The 20,652-nt window shown below is 35.1% G+C and overlaps 1 protein-coding gene across 5 annotated transcripts in view; it reads right to left on the reverse strand.

Annotated features, from left to right (window-relative positions):
* Window positions 1-20,652, reverse strand: part of KIAA0825 (KIAA0825 ortholog) — a 255,047-nt gene that overhangs the window by 219,823 nt on the left and 14,572 nt on the right. For 2 of the 5 annotated variants that reach the window (XM_026866725.1, XM_026866724.1), the window contains exons 1-3: window positions 18,759-18,809; window positions 11,351-11,458; window positions 8,837-8,976 (exon numbers count right to left, since the gene is read on the reverse strand). In XM_026866725.1, the coding sequence (XP_026722526.1) occupies window positions 8,837-8,976; window positions 11,351-11,458; window positions 18,759-18,773 (263 nt within the window). In that variant the 5' untranslated portion in view covers window positions 18,774-18,809. Of the gene's footprint in view, window positions 1-8,836; window positions 8,977-11,350; window positions 11,459-18,758; window positions 18,811-20,652 lie in introns of those variants that run through there. The other 3 variants (XM_026866723.1, XM_026866726.1, XM_026866727.1) reach the window with 3 other exon arrangements.

The following is a 20,652-nucleotide window of genomic DNA, read 5'->3' on the forward strand; positions in this document are numbered from 1 at the left end:
AAATTATTTCCAAAACTGTGACTATACAACTTCTTTAAAAAATTTCATCAAAATACAAAGGTAATTTTGAAAGGCTTATTTTCCTATATTTAATTGTATTCATTAAGAATTATGGGTATATTTGTTTTATGATTAAAAGACATGAGTTAAACCATTCCAAGTGCATCTACTCTATCAAAATCAAGTCACCACATTTAGCAGGTGTATTATCTTCAGAAATTCCATAACTACGCTAATGCTAAAATACATAAAACCTCTTAAAACTTAAGAATACATGGCTGGCCTGTAAAACACTTCTGTGAAGTTGATGCAAAAGTCTTAAGACTTCCCTGAGCAAGACTGAGCTCAAAATGAAGTGCAGGGAAACAAGTGTCTTCCCATCATCAAAGCTCCATGAAAAACAACCGCCGTCTGCCTGTGGTCCCGCCGGGTTCCAGACGGGATAGCCCAGCCACCAAGGACACCTCTAAACCCGACAAAAGACTGGCATGTATCGTTCCACTTGTGAGACCTGTTCTCAGCACTACGAAACTAAATGCCTCGTTCATACACCTTGACTCCTGGGACACTATCAGAGGGTTTTATTGTGGTGTGCTGATGTGTCTCCTCCAAACACGGCCAACAGATTGCAGCACTGTGCATTGTAAAGGGGACGACTGTCGTGACTCTCTGCCAATCTGCTTCCATTACAAACCAGTTTTTACACTCATTTTTGATGTACGAATCTGTGTGCAAGCCAGTAAAGTACAAGCTATAAATACGCTACAGCCTTCTCAAGACGAGGTATTTTGTAATTTGTCCCAACACCGATAAGGGGATTAGGTGGATGCATTTCAGTGGCCCTCCCTGTAGGTACAAATCATGATAAGTCTGTTCATTTTATTTAATCCTTTTAGCCCAATAAAGTAAACACTGAATTAGGACTAAAACCGGTTTTGATTGAATAAAAATATTTTCATCCTGTTTACTTACAGCATACTGTAGTTTGTAAACATGGTCTCAAAACCACTGCTAGTTATTTCTTTAAAGATTTTTGTCAACACTTACTATTACAATGACATGGTTAATTATAAGCACTTATTCCTTTACACGAATTACATCATGAAATTAAATATTTAGCATTTGCTTACCTCTGAAAAAAAAAAAAAATGTGTATTATCTGGCTTTAGAGAGCAATGATTTTAAATAAAAGACTTCAGCCAAGTAACATTAAAACTATCCTCACTGTGTAGGCTAGTATTTAAAACTTTATATTTCATAGCAGCGTAGGAATAATGAGACTTTTATTTCCTTTTTTAGAAAGGAAATTTGCTGAGATTTTAAAAACTGTAAACAAAAAATATAACATTCTTATGTTATGAAAAATATGCTAAATGTATTTAATGAATTTCATTCTTAAAAATAGAATCACAAAAAACTATCTAAGGTGCTAAATTATTTTTTTTCCTCACAATCGTTTTTCATTAAAGCATACCTGCAAATATATTTAACTCAGTGCAGTAAATAAGCTCCTTTTTCTGAACAAATTGAGGCATCGACCCAGATTATGTCAACTGTCACTATACATGTACAATGGGAGCATAAATTGTCTTAAAATCATTCGCAGTCAACGGAAAAATGCAACCATGTCTGTGTGCAACCCCATATAAATCAGGAATACAAGATCTGGAGTACAAGAGGGAAATCAGACAGTTCAGTGCTTAATGTTTTTTTCCTGTTTACTATTGTTAACTGGTTCTGTGCTCTGTGTGTATGTTTTTTGAAATGTCCTATGAAACACTGAACCTTAACGATGCGGTGAGGCATACAACTCATGTTTTCGGTGCTCAGGAACCAATGTTGAGATGCTGCTGAACCTAACCAGAAGGGGCTTAGTTCCTCTATCAGATGTTAGCCTACTGGAACTGCACTAGAATAGTTTTTGCTGGTCAGATGGAAGGTCTGCAGGCCTCTGACAGCGGTCACCAGGAAATGCCAAAGAAGAGTAAAACCAGCCAAGATAAAAAAATTGTTAAGGTTTCTCAGACTGTTGTCATTGTTTCTACCAGTTTGTGACACAAGGACTTAAATCAGATAGTGGTCTAGTATTTAACAGCCCTCAGTTTATTTTTCTTCCATAGATGGCCCCACCTTTCTTTGAACCCACGGAACCATGAAGACATAAACAGAAAAATATAGTCACCAAACTACTAAACAAGGAAATATAAAAGCTCAAAGAAAAAAAACTAACGCTTTTCTGTAGCAAAGGAATCTGATAGTTATGCCTGTATGGATATTTTTATAAACTTTACTGATTTTTTAAAAAAATCCCAACCCTGTAGTCCCACACAAGGAGTATCTTGAGCCTTTGTGAGCACATCAATGCTTGTGGTATACTGTTATGTCAGTGAAAATTATCTCACCAAAACATCATCTCCTTTTTACAGGTGAGGGTTGGTTTTTTCGGGTTTGGTTGGGTTTTTTTCCCCCACAACCTAAGCAAATTCCTGTTATGTCATCTGTGTCCACACTGCAGCGCTCTTCGGGAGTAGCACGTCAATACCATTTGGTCAGTATTCCCACTGTAGAGAAGGTCCAAATTTGAAATCTCCTATGTGCTTTTATTTTTTAAGTTAGCGACAGTTTTTAGGAATAACCTAAGCATGTGGACAGACTGCTTTCTAAGTGGCTGCATCAACAGACAAACAGTTACAAACCAGGTACCGTAACAGAACTGATGGTGTAAGCGCTGTCATACCGATACAACATTATTTTGAAAAGCGCAGTATCAAAATGAGGATTGCTGTCTCCATACTTCATTTTCCTTACCCTAAGAACACCACGCGTAAGTTGAAGGATGATCTTCTAACTCCTTTCAATTTCTAACAATCACTGTTTCAATTTATTTCATGCAGCATATGGAACAGCCATAAAATGACAATGAGACTGGTTAAATTAAACTGCTAAACTATAAAGTGAAATTATCTTTAAACCTCATGTTACTTATGCTTAAGATCCTCATATTCATGGAGATCTGTTTTTAGCATCAGTTTACACGTCTTTTATTAAGGACAGTTTGTTTTCTCATTAATGAAATAATTGTTTCCAGTGTTTTTTTCAAGATAGGAGCACTAACATATCACTACTTCATTATTATCACATTATTAAAATGCTTGACTGCTAAAGATACAGAGCATTTTGCGCAAAATCAGTCACATCATTTGGAAACCTGTGTCTCAAAGGACCTGCCGCACCCTTCTGAGTAGTAAGAAATCTTTGAGAAAGACTTTTACCAGTGTAATTCCCACACGCACTTTCACTGTTACACTGAAAGCTAACCTGTTAAAAAGGAAATGTTAACAAAATTTCCCGTGACCTACAGACAATTTTATGAGGCCACTGATGATGCCTCTGCACTACTGTGTGTTAATAAACAGCAATTTAACCAAAAAAATAACTTATTTACTGGTAACTTTTAGACTGTTAGATACAATCCAATTGAGAAAACCAGAAAGATTCGTGAAAAGAATGTTTTGATAATCTTATCTTGAACAGCAACTGGAGGTTTAACCAAAACTTGTGATTTATCATCTTGCATGTTCCTTCAAAACCTACAGTAACACTCACGATACAATGTATCTCTTACAATTTCTAAAATTCAGGAAAAAAAAAAGATATTATTATACTTCCAGGTCTCTAATGTTTATGCTGTTTCATTCTAGTCTAGCTGACCATCAGCTTATTCCTTCCAGCATGTCCATTTTCTTTCTCTCATTAAACAAGCTGCATAAACAGATTAAATTCATTTTCATATTTTATGGTCTTTACACTGGTGACCTCAACAGCAGAGGAGAAAATCAGAAAACAAAGGTGCTGCTGCTAATAATGAAAGGGGGTTTATCACCTATTTTTGTGTGTTAACATTGTTTTTTCATAGTTTGACTGTATCATTCTCTTATTCATGTTTTGTATCTAAGCTCTACTGAAAATAAGACCAGTAAGAACTAAGTTAAACATTATGTTGTAAGCAGCAACACAAAAAAGCAGCAACAGACTACAAAAACTTTACCTCTTTAGAAAAATAATGTTAAGACAAATATGTCTTGATATTTGTTTTTTAAACCAGCAATTCTTTAAAAAATGAGTCTGAAAGTTATGAGCTTATTGTAAAGCTAAAAGCCCTGAAGAAATTTAACTTCCTCAAATTCTTCTTATTGTGATTTTGGACTTTAAGATGTAAAACAAAGATGCAGAACCCACTTGAAGGACTTTGCGAGCTTCTTCATATCTTCAGTTTAGCTAATTACAAAACATAACCACTGAAACTGTAAAGTAACTGTACCACCGAAACCAGAAAGGAATAGAATGGTGATGACTTTGCTACACCTCAGCAAGAGAAACCTACCCAATAGGTTGAGCATATGAGAACCACCAGTTCTAACCGAACCACTGCCTACCCTTAATTTCCAATGTGTTTTAAAGACTTGAGATATTTCAGTGCATAGGATGAAAGCTTTGCCTTGATGCTATTTCAGAAGACTGGCAGTGAGACATAGGAGTCTTTCAACTCCATTGACTAAAACATGATACTTATAAATGACAGCTAAAAAAAAATAAAAATTGTTGCGTGTATTCTTATATGAAATTAATTTGAATATTTTGCAGTGCGGTCAAACATCTGATTACATCTTCTGTAGATGGATATGACAGCTAACTACCTACCTAAGATACTGACACAATTCTAGTCACCACATATTGGAGTAAAGGAACTGTGTATCTACTAAAACAGCCAATCTCTGAGAAAACATGTGACGTCCAGCTAGCAACGTGATGAGAACTATTCCAAACTCGGTGACTGTGCACAAAGGCAATGCAGGCTGAATAGGAATAAAATTATATTCCTTTCTCAGTTTAATTAATTACTGCTAAGTAACTAGTCCACGGCGGTGAGTAGACAGATACTATTTTTACAAAGATTTCAGTAATATTGTTTTAACATCTCTATAGATACTAAATTCTCAAGTAAATACTAAAGTATGCATTTGTACAGCAAGCAGGTTATATTCACACAGAAGAGTCAAATTCTTTTTGAGAGCTGTGGTGAGTATTAGGTCCAAGTAAAATCGATAAAATTATTGATTGTATTCCTCCGTTATTATCCCTAGCTTGAAAGCCTCTCAAATACTCAACCAGTACTGGGATTTTGGATGGAGACGCCAAGATTTTGGTAATTCTCCTGAATAACAGGAAAGTGAGGTGTTGCTGATTTCTGAAAATTCCAGAGAGGAGTAAGACAAGGTTTTCTTCAAAATAAGAGAATGATAACTCATTCAGCACATCTCAAGTTTAAAAACACAGGAGCCCTTGCACACTCCAGTTCCGACACAGGAAAACGGAATGAGACAGCAGCACTTAATATCCTGTTTGAAACTCCTCCATCCCTTTGATGTGAGGTACTGATAGCTGGAAGCATTTCTACGCAAATCAGCAAAGTTGTGATCAACAACTGGAAAATGTCATACTAACATCCTTATTGAGGTACTTCCCAGATAGTCCCATTACTCACAAGTTAAGGATCTGATTACAATTTATAGTGAAGAGTTATGGGACAAGATGTAACTCTATAAGCACTTATTAGTATTGACATCACCGGAGCCCTTCAAAAAAGACCTTCATCAAAGTCCCAGATGACTGAATTACTGTTAATTAGACAGAGGGTCAAGTTGAAGTTTATCAGATTGAAGTCAAATTAAGCCTTTGCAAAAAGCCTCACAAAGATATAGTCTCCAGTGTATTGTGGAGATACAATTATTAGTAAATAATGTTATCGAATTCTGAGTAGTTGATCTGCTGAAGACCCAGAATACCTCACACTGTCCTACAGCCTCACAGAATCCACCATCACTTTACCATCACTAAAAGCGACCCAATCACTCACTAAAGAAAGAACTGAATTCACAAAAATAATCAACTGCTGAAGAGATTTCATGCTTACAATCACTTTCAACTTATGCACTATAAGCTTGGTTTAAAGCTCTGTACCTTATTTTCTGCTTAGAAGTACTAAATACCAGCTGAACATTCAGCTCTGTGCATTGTTCAAAAATTAACTCTTACTAATTCTTAATCCTCCAATTAGGAAAAAAAAAATATCCCAAGACTCAGTTTTGATAAATAGTAAAAGTTAAAATGAATTATGAGGGGAAAGACAAATGGCCATCCTGATGAAATTATGAATACAACTTCATGCTTTAAAATAACCTGAGACTATTACTGCCCAAGAAACTGGCCAGCAAAGACAATAGTTCTGAGAGTTCATATTCACCTGCTTCTATAAACTGCTGTAAAAATAAAGGTAACGTTCCAGTGTAATAAGAGCTCTGTTATATAATAGTGAATGAATGAACCACTTACTCCCTTAAAACTTACAAATAAAACAATAAAACACGCACAGATGGCCTTTCTTTTTTTCTTTTTTTTTTTTTTTTTTTTTTTTTTTTTTTTTTTTTAGTTATAGCACCAAATAGAATTGGTACAATACAAAAATACTGAAGGTAATTCAAGTGCTGGAAAGCATATCTGATTTGTCGTGTCACACAATTTTATAAAAGCTATTCAGTTGTAAGGCAATAAATGAGCATTCAAGTGATTTACACACTTTTGGATCATAATTTTTTACACAATGTTTTATTTTTAAAAATATATATATGCTGTATACTATTATGTTTATTCTCTGTGGTATAATAAAATCATAAATCTATCTGATGAAAAATGGATTGTATTCCAATTGTATCACCATAGCGCATAGAGCTGCTCTTATCATACCACTTACAAAGATCAATGGTAACTTGAAAATGATTTCATTCCATGCTACCTCTAATATATTAGCAATAAAAGGACTCTTTTTAATTTAAAAGTCACATCAGCTGCTGTCCATCTTCTTTTAAACTCCTCTCCATTTCTGAAACTGACATATTACAGGAGCAAAATATCACCTGGTAACTACAGGGCTACTTTCTGATTTTCCTTGTGAAAATTAGTTTAGAAAACTAGCTTAAGTGTCAATTCAGCAGAAATACAAAGCTTTTCCTGACATGCGTTGCTGTGTACCACACCCTAAAACAATTTCCTCCTCTCCTTGGATAAAATACTGTTTGGATCTTACAAAACTCATAGTGAAAGGCCCTTCTGATTTGTTGGACTATGCACCTGAGACAGGGACAATCAGCTTTCTTAAATATGACAAACAGTTCCACTGTGATGATGTTAATGGAAAACGTAACACAAAACGTTAACTGATATAAAATACCATTAAAAGGAGCAAACAGCTGGCCTGCTCTCACACAGCCAAAAGATTTCTCAACCAGCAGCATACATTTCACACACGTTAAAAATAAAGATAGTAGCGAAGCATGCATTCCAAAGACTGATCTTGATAATAACCTTTCCAACTCTCGGGCTGCCTCTGCATAATGATGACAAAACCACTTTGATTTGGTAGCTGAGGAGGTGACAACACATCTGCCAAAAATGCTGATGCTGTTTTTTCCCAGATATACAAGACCATAGCAACTCAAAACTTCAGTACCTGTAACTGTGTTATGACATCAAGTAAACTCTAAGTAAGTACCTACATTTCACTGATGTCAACAGCTGGGAAATTGTGCTATGAAACTGCACTGTGCAGGGGTCCGCAACAGCATATTTCTAAGATCCTCGCTATCATTTCTACCCTAGGATTATTACTGTTGCAACTACATCTGTAAACACTAGGTTTTAAAAATAAAATGTTCAAAACGTGAGATAAGAGTAATATAAATAAAAAGGCTGAAAAAATCTCTCAGCTTGGCCATAAGCAGTGTAACAATAATTCAGAGATGACCTCAATCAGTTTTCAGTGAGACACAGCAATGGTTCATCCGCATTCTTCAAGAAGCTCTTTGGCAGGAAAAACCTCTCAAAAATACAGGTTTCATTAAAACTACACAATCTTAAAACAGATGTCATGAAGGGCATTCTTGGAAATCATACAAATCTATTACATGCAGTGTTATCCAAAGGCAAGCATTTTCAAAATTTAATACCAAATTTTTTAAGGGGAGATCGGTGAAAGATGCTTACGAGCATCCTTCGCCGAGCAGAGTATTTTAAAGGTACTAAAGAGTTCAGCCACGGAACACTGCCACCACTTTTCAAATAAGGCACAAAAGCTAGAGCCGATTTTTTTGTAGTCATGCAGAAAATCTGCATCAACAAAGAAGTCTGTCAGTACTCCACTGTTTCTACAGCATTGATTTTTTGGAAACCAGTATGTTACAAAGAAGTGGACAGTGAAATATATTACAAAACAAATTCTGGTTAGAAAATAATCTACTGCAGCATAACAGTTTTAACTGAAATAGGTAAAATAATGGCTTATATAAAAAAGATTACATATATTAACTTACTTGCTTTTTCTACCTCCATCAAAAATGCTTAAAGAACATAGTTAAAATTTTGCGTTTTTGTAAAATTCTGTAGCTCTTTTAGTGAATAAAAATTCTATCTCATAGCTGTAGGAAATACAACTGTCATGGGAATACACATTTTCTTCCTCCACTATCACACCTACTGCAATAATTCCTAAGATTAAGATGATTCAACTGTTAAAAATACCATACAGAGAAAGACTGTAGCACAAAAATTATATGGCATTAAAAATTTGTTAAATGCTCAAGTGGTTAAGGCAAAATTACTACTGAAATAATTATCAGAATTTTAACCTACAACTAGAAAAGGAAGAATAAAAAAGTCATTATTTCTTCCTAAATGTAATGACTTTCATTAATATTTTGGATACAAATAAAATACTCTTTACCTAGAAGAATTCTTCTTTATTTCTTCATCAAGATCACTAAGGATTTGTTGGAACTCCAATTCCCCAGGAACGACATTCAACAAACAGTCTAAATTGGAAGAATCAAGAGAATACTCTCCTCCCCATTCCATTTCCAGAATCTGTAAATTAGACACAGAAAAGCAGTTAAATAATGAAAAAACTTCAGACCAGAACTACCAAAACACAACATTTTGTTCCTTGGAAATACTTAAATCAATAAGGAAAGCATTTATGTAGTGAATTATAAAATCAGTGTGGAATAGTAAACCTTCTGCATGCTTCTGAGTAGAATGCTACAGAGAAGGACACCTATAAAAGAAAAGCAAAGATAAATTTCATAATATCCTGCTTTTTTAAAAAAAAAATAAAATTAAAAATTCTTTTACCTTAATCAGAGTAGCAGACTTTTTTTTTTTTTTTTTTTTTTTTTTACTATTATAACTGGAAACTATAAAAATAAATACATTACAGAGTAAATTTATTTTCGGTGCACTTATAATCTCTGTCCAAGGAGTAACCGCTCTGGAAATTAAGCACATCACTATAAATAATTACAACATAAAAATCCAAACAAAAACACTATAACCTACCAGAAAAGAAGTGTCATCTTGCTCTATACACATTTTACTCAACAAATACTTTGCCAAAACACAGGTCAAATCCACTGGCCTACTCAAACTAAGACACTAAATCCCAGAAGTCTCTATATCAGAAGCAAAGAGGTAGCAGTTATTTTTTGCCATTTTCTGGGGGTTTTTTTCTGTATTCTCTTTTTTGCGAAATAATGAAGTTGATTTTACAACCAGTGATGGCTTGCTACTGAAGTTAGATTAAAAATTATGTAAAAAGTGGAAACTTCTTCAGTATATTTCATGTCCATTATTTAGCATTTAATAATACTATTCATATTGCACTAGAAACATGAGGAACAAACATAACTACTCAGATGCACACAATGTTTGGGCAACAAAATATAATGAATTAATAAATACACTGTTTTTTCTTACAAGCAATATTCTTTTATGAAGAAATAAAAGTGTTGGTTGGAAATTTACCCAGAGGCACTACTAGAAAAATAGACTGAGAGTTTTTCTAAGTGAACAGTCTACAGGACACATGCTCCAAAAGAACATCAGATTAAGATGCAAGGTCGGGATGATAGGTGTTCGAGTGCAGACCTACAAGTAGCAGAACTGTGCGTTTCTTCAGACACTACTGATTCTGGTTTTGCTCTTTCGAAACAAATTCAGAACAAATGTGAAGGTCCTTTAAAGCCTCCTGTCATGCACATCTGAATTAACAGCACAATACTAAATAATATTTTATGGATATATAATTTTCTTAAATTCTCAGAAGCTATGGAATACCCCCTTGCGAATAACAACTGAAAGACTTTCAGTTTTTGGAATGTAGCTGAAGCTGAAGTCACCCTTCTGGTTAAAAAGTCTGGATGTAAACCAAATACAACAGATATTACACTGAGGGAAGATCAGTCTTTGAATATAAGATTCAAAGCATCTTAACAGATGTTACTGCAATTAAAGACACTGTAATTAAACGTAGAAGTTAAAACTCTCTCTCTCAAATACTGAAATACTTGTCAGTTGCTCTGGTAAAAAAACAGTAGGCCAGCTTAGGATGGTTCTGCGACCAATGCAAAAACACTAAACAGTGCTTTACAGAATTGAGATTAAAGGGACACTGAAAAGAGAGTTGTTTGCACATGTATGATACTACTTGTATTTGGACACGGTCACACAAATCCATTCCCTTTTCTCTTCAGAAATACCTCGGGATTTATAAAGAATGTGATGCTAACTCCATTCAATACCTGTAAGTCAAGCCCATCTTTTATTCAACCACGCTTGCAATGGCTGGTGTAAAATGTACTGTATAATAGAGACATGTAATACAAAAATAATAACAGCCTGGAATGATTCAGAGTTTTCATAAAATAGCTGCACAATCAAAATTTTATATTTATTCCTAACTCTTTTCCTTACAGGATAGCCAAAAGAAGCTTGTGTTCCCCAGAAAAATATCAGTATAGTTTACAGACCACTTACTGTTTGAAAAATTCATCATATGAAAAAAATCACCTTGTAAACATGACAGCCTAGTTTTCATGTATGCATTCCTGTAAGACTTCTATGTCATACTTCTTCAATTCACTTGTCAAAACAAGGTAATTATTCCTTTCAGTCTTGGTTTATGGGGAAAAAAGCAACATTTGATTATTCAGTTTTCAAATATTGTTTAGATGGTCAATAGTAATTTCTTCTTATGAAAGTCTAAGAATTCTTCTCATACAAGACTATCATATGGAGAAGCAAAACACACAAATGTTTCAGAAGTAAAAAATGATTACATCAAGATATAAACTAATACAAATTGAGCAGAAATTCTACCAGTGTCAGGGCCCTGAGCACACTAACAGGCTTTAAGTGCCTGATGAGCTGGACTAGACTATCACCCCACGCCTGCCCCACTCACCTCAGCCACCGAGGTCCCTCCACTGCCATTGGGGTTATCCGCCTCCTGGCCCTCCAAGAGCAGCCAGTCATTGCTGCTCCCTGAGAGACAGGATGACACGGTCCTCCTCTGATGGCAAAAAAACCAATTTTTGTGGAGAAATAAATCCTTTTTTAAAAAATTTATTATTTGTAATAGTAAGGGGGAATAACTCTGTTTTGAAACTCCAAATAGTTTAAAAATATTTTAGACTGTAATAACCCAGTTCTTCTACAAAGAAGACCAATTTAACACTTGCTATTATGCTGCATAAAGAGTATCATTCCATCCTATTTCTGTTTACTATTACAGTGAAATATTGTATGTTTTGACACAAATGGTCTTCGAGAACCTGCTTCAGATGCAGCTCAGCGTGTCCCTATCTGTAACAGGTATAGTGCTTTTCAAAACATTCTGGAGGACCATTCATCACTATTAAAGTGATATAGCTGTCAATCTTTTTGGTAGCTACTCAAGAAACTTAACCTATGTACAGCCTAGCTTAAAAAGAAAATTTTTTCAGGTCTCTTATTTTAACCCACAGTGTCAACACAATTTATCTTCACTGTAACAATTCTCCACTTCTAAGAAGCCTAACGTTGAGAATCAATTTTTGTCAAAAACAATCAGTCCTATTTGTAAAAACATTATAGAACATTCAAGTTGATACAACAGATGCTTTTTCAATTCATGTAGTGTTTACCACCAAAGACCACTTTTTATTTTTTCCTTTCTCATGTTTTCTTTTTTCAATGTCAATCAAAAGGAACCAATCTTCCCATAGAAATCCGATATAAAATGACATTTAGTTCAAATAGGAATTTTTTTCATTCTGATAAAACAATTCAATAAACCCTCATTGTGAAAACCTTCCATTACAAACATACACGGGAAATTCCGTGGGATTTCTAAGATTAATTTGTAATGTTTCTATTTAACTATAATAAGCATTTGTTCTCAGACATACAGTTCATAGAAGTTTGTGGACCTAAAATTTGAACAGATTTTTGTATGAGCACTTTTGCTGAATTCACACACGTACAATATACATCTGTATATATAAATATATACTTACTAACTATTAACTATTTATAGATTCATAGTCTATCATACTGTAGGTTTGCAGATAACAGACATCTCTCACTTTTTGACATAAACACTATTCTTTTTAAATATAAATTATGAGTCCTTCATTAGCTGGGTAAAACATTACTGGGTCATGTTTATAGCATACAAATCAATTCTAGCATTTTTAGAAACTCTGTAAACATTAACAGACTTATTTATTGCTAAATACTCAGTACTGTTACTCCTTTATTTCCCCATGGCACTTCAGCCAGTTAAGATCCTTGTGTTGACTTCAGTGGGTTTCAGATATCACAGGACAGCATCAACCATGGAGAATGTCAGGCAAATTTTATATTATAATTACATAGAACACCCAGTGGGGGGAAAAAAAAAAATATCTAAATACAGTTTCAAGCTTCAATTTGCCTGGAGTTTCCACTGAACCAATTGCCTAAGTCTAATGGAAAATTAATCAGATGAGCTGTTAGGCCCTTTGAAAAAAAATTATAGTCTGTATGTGTTCCAAGAAAATCATAGCAGAACTAAAGCAGTAAGTGTAAAGTTAGACATGGTTTCTCAAAATGATTGATCACATTTTGTTAAACTCCCAACTAAACGTTAAACTTTCATGGGTTTGCACATGCCCTGCACACACTTCTGCAAACCCTAGGTAACCTAGGGAGCCTCAGACAGTATGCCCTTTCATACAGTTCAGATCCAGAGAGATCTGTCTTCAAGCACTATAGCACCTACTTGAGCAAATTACAAAGTACGTTTTCAGAAAAAAAAAAGACAAAACAAACCAACAAGGTTTCAATAAAATCCACAGATAAGCTTTTATACACACACTACTGCGTATGAAATAATCTAAAGAAACTATCTAAACCTAAACAGAATCTACTACTTAAGCACTGGCAGATATTTAATGGAACCAACAATTTATGGGGTGTCATGTTAAGTAAATGATGTATACTTGGGTAGGTGGCCTTAATTCCCAGTATTTCTAACCTGTTAAGGCCAGCATAATACAACAGATTTATTCCATAAGACTGAAAATTACCAATTCACATCTTGATTAAATGAACCTTAAATAATTTTAACGTAAATGGTTTGACAAAGGTAGAGAATTAAATACCAACTTTGTGTCTAAAGCTGAAGAATAAAATAATTTTAAAAAACCCAACAAACAAACAAACAAACAAAAAAACCTCTTCAATTTCATTATGGTAGTTTAGCTTCCTGATTTATTCAGAAAAAATGTTTTGGTGGTATCACAATTTCTGTTGTTAACCACAATCAGCACATGTGTAAACAAACCTCTTCAGTGGATAAAAAAATGTCAGACTGAAACAGTTTTGTTCAAATCACTGATTTCTAAATGAAGATTTGTATAAACCAAATCTCAGTATTTTACAACTCCACGATTCAGTCTTTAAAAAGTCATTCAAGAGTTAAAGAACACATGACCTGTTATTAATTTCATCCAGTTAATGCCAATGTACTATTTTAATTCTTGTGTAATGAGACACTTATTTCCAAATACTTCAAATATTACCTTCAGTATATTTCAAAACAACTTTTACATAACTATTTATATTTCAAATTTAAACAATAATCTGTACGTATAAAATATTTAGAAACTATTACCTAATACATTTATTCATTTAGCAACATTTTTTCCACATATAATATTCCACACTTCAGCACAAAATGCCCTGTCTAAGTGGGATCCAAGCACCGTGGCAATCAAATTTTCTGGACTGTTACTTTACAGCCAATCTAAATATTTGAAAACTTACTTTATATGAGTTTTACCCCTAGAGCTCTCATTCCACCCATATCCAGGACAATAAAAGAAAATTGTTACCATTAGCACTACTTTAAAAAGCGGATGTCAATGTACCCGTGATTTGAAAACAGGGATATTTCAAACTGCAGCACGATATGTACAGAGAACTAGCCAAACCCTTGAAGCTTTTTTTCTGATACTGCTTCTTATCTTACAGGAGATATCTCTTTATTGCCCTAGCATCCTTGCAAAACTAAAAGGGGATGAGAGAATTGACAAGATTTTTCATCACTCAGCTTACACTTTCAAACCATCATCTTAACAATGATTTCCTTTATCTATCTTTAGTTGCACAACTGTTCCCAGCCGCTTTACAGCACAGAAGATGTCATCTGCAATCGCACAGCAGGCAGCAACAGTGATGGCAATGGCCTGAGATAATACTATTCAACACGAAATTCCTACTGTTCTGGACTCCACATCGTCTGAATATTTAAAGTTTTTTTTCGGAAACCACATAGAGCTTACACAAGAAACACATTCAAAAATTGTAATTTCTTGAGCTCTACTCTGACACAATAAAAGGTTCCTACCCAATTTTCTGTGATAAAAATTGCACCACTGTTTAAAATAAAGACTGGCATAAGAAAAGGAAGAAATTAAAAATTCTGTCTATAAAAGAACATAACCCATTTTTGGTTCTGCTAATAGGCAGGTATTGAAAATTTTCTATGTAAATTTTCTGTGTAAATTTTCCAATTTACATTTCATATTCCCCTATTTCCCATACTTTGCTGAAGCATACACAGCTTTTACAAAAAGAATACCGTATCATTCCAGTAAAAACAAAGATTTAATGCGCACGAAAAATAGTCTTCATGAGGGTTGTATTTACAAAATATTTTAAATGCCACAAATAACTTTGAATCGGGTTTTATTAAAAACATCTTGTAATGTTCGCCCTGCAGACTTTCCACATTTGCTGTTGTCATAAACATATTTAAATGTTAGGTTTATAATCAGTTATTATTCACCATACGGGTAGCGCATTTTCCTTTATATCTTTCAAAGAGAGATTTAAAGTTTCTATAATTAAATTTGTAACCGTATTGAATACAGTTATTTTTTTCCTCCCAAATTCTACCATTATAAGAGACGGCAAATGAGAGAGTGAGAAAAAGATACAACCCACAGCGGGACTGAGGAAACACAGTGCTCACTCTGGATGAAACAGAAAGCTGTGCCTTCTATCTAAAGCTGTAATAGAACCGCAGTGCTCGGATCTACGGCAGCTATGCCAGCCATTGAATCACCGATACTGTCTACAGCCCTGAAAAAGGACTGCGAAAACGCACATTTCTGAGAAATAGCATATGCTATTATTTTTAATATCTGTGGGTTTTTCAAACTGTGCGGCTTAGTCCTGTTTTATAGGCATATGTACATGCAAGAATTTAAAACCAAGATCCACAAGTTCTCCCTACTGCCTCTCCCTCATTCTTTGAGTCACACAAAGTGAAATGTTGAGAATATAAAGCAAAGGAATCAGCACTGCTTTTTTAGATTTCCTGCTACTTGGGACTGGTAAGAGATGTTCAAAGACAGGGAAAGAATTCTCATTTACATAAACTTAATCAAACACTATTGGTCAAAGGCAGTGACTTCAAGAGAGGAACAGGCCATCTGGAGTTGCAAGGCAACTCCTGAGGAGTTATGTCAGAAGAAAGGAATAAAGCATAACGTGATTTCATAACCTTTAGGAGAGAAGAAACGGCCACTTTCTTAGTTGGTCTTGAGTGAAAGAATCCTACACCATCTTTGTCTCTCAGCTCGCTACCCCGTAGCTGGAACCCCACAGTGTACAACACCCAAGATGCAACATGTATAAACAAGCCATTCTTAGACGAGAAGTCCTCAAACATTAAGCATCCTACCTGTGAAAAGTCAGTGGCTTTCCCCACTTTCTTATTAGTCTTACAGTTACAAAAAACGTTAAGTGTGACAACAACAGTTTGTATGCAAGTGTGCTTTTTTTCCTTTTTTTTTTTTTCCCTTTTCTGGCTTTCTTTAGTAGAGATAAATGAAAGATTCAAGATGCTTCTTCTCACATAATTTTTTTTTGTGCCTGTAGTTCCATTATATTTAAGAAGTTAAAAAATAGATAAACCTGGTGCAATGTTGTTTTCTTCAGGAGTAGTTTAAGGTCTTACAAAAGAAAAATTCAGTAACTGACTTTTCTGCCACTGCCACATACACACAAACACAGCATAAAATCCTCTTCTGCCATTTTCCTCAATTAAGACTCTATCAATCAATCTCATTGACAAATTGATATGCTTTATGAAGTATGGATTTAAAAAAAAATACTTTGCAATTAGAAAAATAATTACCAATCAGTAGACTAAAGTAATCACTAATGCATAAACAAGAGATTCTTAAAGGCTAGTTAGAAATACCAACTGTATGTTTTATCACCCTTTTTTTTTAACTAACAGTGCCAAGAAAATATACAATAATTAGAATAATTTCAAAATAGTATATAATATTTGATTTATTTTCTGCAGCTACAGCAGAGGATCATAAGTACTGAGTAAATTTTTCATACTGGTATGAGAAAATGTCCAAGACCAATAATTACTTTCCCCAGAAAGACTGCATGGCATTGTGTTTTTTTCCTGAAAGACAAGAATACAGGATATCTCCTAGGTGTGAGACTAACAGTGCATCTACTGCAGAATCGTCTTTCCTATTGTGGCAATAAGAGATGCTGTTCAGGGATAATATGTGAGTTTTCTCATTTTCTGTCACTTACCAACTCAGAAGAAGAGGCAATATTTTATAAACCCCCAAATCCCTCCCAGAACTGTGCTCTCAAAACACCTGCTACACCCTTCCTATCTTGCTTGTCATTAATGTCTAAACTGCACAGATTTATAAGGACTGTACTGAAAGAACTAATCTTGTAACACACTGGTAAAGAAGCTAACATACACTATCTTCAACTAAAAAATTTACAAATACATACGAGCTACTTCTATACTAGACCATAAAAGACTTTTTTCTTCTTGTTTATTGGAAAAATCCTCCACCTTGACACAATACTCTTGGAGGACACTGATATTTAAAGGAAAGAAATGTTCAAGACCTTTAAGGTCTTACAGTTCAGTAGATCAGATACAGATTTGTCAGAATTTTAACAGGAAACAGCGTTCCAATGAAACTATTATATTTTAAAAGAGTTACAAAAAAAGTCTGTGACCACAGCTTTTAAAAGGTAGGCTGCATTTCAGTCCCTTCACTCCCACACATTCTATTTTCTTCCATTACTTCGCAATTTAAAGCTGAGAGTTTGAAAAATGTCAATTTTATAAAAATGAAATAGAGAAACTCTCCATAGAGATGTCTTTTAAGTGGGTCCATGTTCACAGACACAGTTCTAAAGGCTTGTTTATTAGTATAAATGTCATGGATTTTTTTTTTCCACTCCCAAATACTATTATTAAAGCTTCTTACAAAATTCTACACAGGGTCATAGCAAACGTTTTACAGACAACTGTAAATGTCCATTAAATTTCCTTCTTTTTTTTTTTTTTTTTTTTTTTTTTTTTAATTTTTAATCAGAAGTTTAAATTGTTTTTTCCTGGCATAACTCAACTTGTAAAGTCTCATGCCATTCTGCCTAATGCTTAATACATCATTAAGACACTACAGGGTGTTTCAGTCATATACTGCTTCTTATTCACCTATGGTTTTCTACTTCAAAAGCACTGTTAAGCTTCTGTTTTTCTCTCCTTGAAAAAAAGCCCATAATCATGTAATGACACTCTACTTCCTTTTACCACGTACAGTGGACCATACCTACTGGAGTGCACACAATCTAGAACGTGTTAGGTATTTTCAAACTTGCAAGACAAGGTCTTGTTTGAATAAAAAGCATCTGCTTGCTTCCCCCATACTCCACATCCGGGAGTATGCAACGGAAACATCAAGCTGCTGAGTTCCTCACCCAAACCTTCAAAGCAGCCCATAGATCAAATCAGACTTATCTTAAGGAAGCAATTTCCATCTTTGGATTCGTAAGAAACCTTCACCACTCTTATCCAAAGTATACCAGCAAATACATGACGAAGCCCAGAAGCAACAAAGTATTTTGGCTGAGAATATTTGTTTACGTACAAACTGTAAGAGGACAGCAAAGCAAGACTAAATAACCTTAAAGACATCTGTATCACTTCCTTTCTGAAGAAGGTTTTTCACCACAACCTAAGTGACAACAGTGATATACAACGCCTGTAATAACATCTTCCTTCTCAGTGTCTATATCTTTTTCTACTTCAAAGCAAAAATATGTGGAATGTAGGTTAAAAAGAAGTTATTTCCCCCTCCTTTTTATACAAAACTCCTTTCCATTATATTATTTATTTTATTTTATATATTATATATTTAATATATCTATTTATATAGCACAATAAATATGTATTTTATCTATAAATACATACATATTTATATATTACATATATCTATATTAATTACCTTCTCACCTTCCATTCCTCTACTTCAACTTCTTCTTGTGTCCCTACTTCTCAGTCTACTTTCCAAAGAAAATAGGGCTTATGTCACTATTGTCCATGTATCTGTCTTCCCCCACGCTGTCCCAGGCCCTCCCTCTTCCCATTCTCAGCCAAGTTTTGCAGAGGGGTAGAAGACTCAGAGATAATTAAGCTATAGTAAATTTCAGGAAAATAGTTGCACAAATGGAAAATAAAATCTCTGTAACTGATGCTGCTGAACTTACCCGAAATTTGTAATTCAGTGTAAGAGACAAAGCCTTAAAACATTAGGTGTTCTTAATTAAAGATGCAGTCATGATGCAGTGCTGGAAAATAGGGAAAGTGATGACCCTAGATCCTTAAATGCCAGGGACAGGATGAGGTTGGTACTTCACAAAGACGTATGACAAGCATTGGTCCTCCTGGAGGGATCACTGTGAGACTCACAGCTGCATCCTGATGTCAGCCTGTACCTTCCATGTAGATAATACTTATTCTGATCTGCTCTACCTGGAGGTCTTAGGAAGCAGGGAAAGAAAGTAAGTCTCCAAGGACTTCTTGCAAAAAGGAACTGGATGGAAGCATGAGTGAGAAATGAACAAAACATGACTTACAGGAAAGGTATCTCCTAGCTAGGGACTGCAGGGACTTCTAGATAAGACATTTGGAAAACACCTTATCAAAGATGAGGACACAACTTTTAGAAGTTCTCCTATTGTCAAACTGCAAGAAAATGAATGGATTGTCCTGGGACAACTGAACCCCTCATAGGATGCCTGCTGTTTGAGAGATGAATCACACCTGGAATGCTTTAAGTAGGAAATACCTCTGATAGGCAGGAGCAGAAAAGGCAACTTGATGGATACTCCGAGACTGTTTGGCACCATTTATACTAAACAAGTATGTGTGAAGTGGTTTTAAATACTGATGAATAACCTCTACCACATCTAGGAGGTCTGCTTGACTTCTCTTTTTTGTCAAGGAAAACAATGAGATACTATCCGTGGTCCTTCAGCTCCTCGGATACAGGAGCAACCTGAGCTGGGAGTTCTGTGTGAACAAACAAACCATACTGGAACGCAACGTGAATGACCAGCGGAGTTGGGGAGTCCTCGGCACACACAAGAGAGTGTTCGGGAACAACCATGGAAGGTATTTCCTGACATCAAACCTCTTTAAAAATGCCAGCTACTGCACTCAGAACGGTCTGCTGACAGAAAGGACGTGGACTTGCCAGAGCAGAGTCTCAAGGCAGGATTTCAGGATGTAGATTTATAAAGAAATCCAAAGGTACGGCTTCATCAGGCACTCAGAATCAGAACCTAAGTGAGCGGCACACAATGCACTAGTCAGAAAGATGCTTCTCCACTGAATCTCAGAACCATGTCACCTTCTACGTCTGTATTTCTGAGTGAGTTCTCAAACCATTTATTTGCATATTGCTGCCTCATGTTGCTTAAGAAGTCATTCAGAAACACAGGTGCAGAGGAAGGAAAAAACCAACAAAAAGTCAAGAAAACGATATGAAGATATGTGTGGATTCTTCCTGAAAATAATGAGAAAATTAAGTGCCAACACTGCAGAAGACATGAGACTCTCATGACTATGATGTAGCTGAGAACAGCAGCATTTGATTTGACATAACCGAGAGGAACTGAAGCAATGCCAGGTGCACAGTGGCCTAAATATTAATACATAAAGTATGAGAAATAGGAGGGCATAACTGCAAAGGATATTGCCTTCCGCTAGACTGCCCGACAGGTCCCTCCTACAAGAATTCTACCTCTTTCAGCCGACAATCAAAAACCAAATCTGGGCTGCTTAATAAAAAATGTTACCTCAAAGACTTCTACTATAGTCATCACTGAAGTTGGAAG

The sequence above is a fragment of the Athene cunicularia genome, assembly GCF_003259725.1.
Source record: "Athene cunicularia isolate RWA chromosome Z unlocalized genomic scaffold, athCun1 chrZ_part3, whole genome shotgun sequence".
NCBI lineage: Eukaryota > Metazoa > Chordata > Aves > Strigiformes > Strigidae > Athene > Athene cunicularia.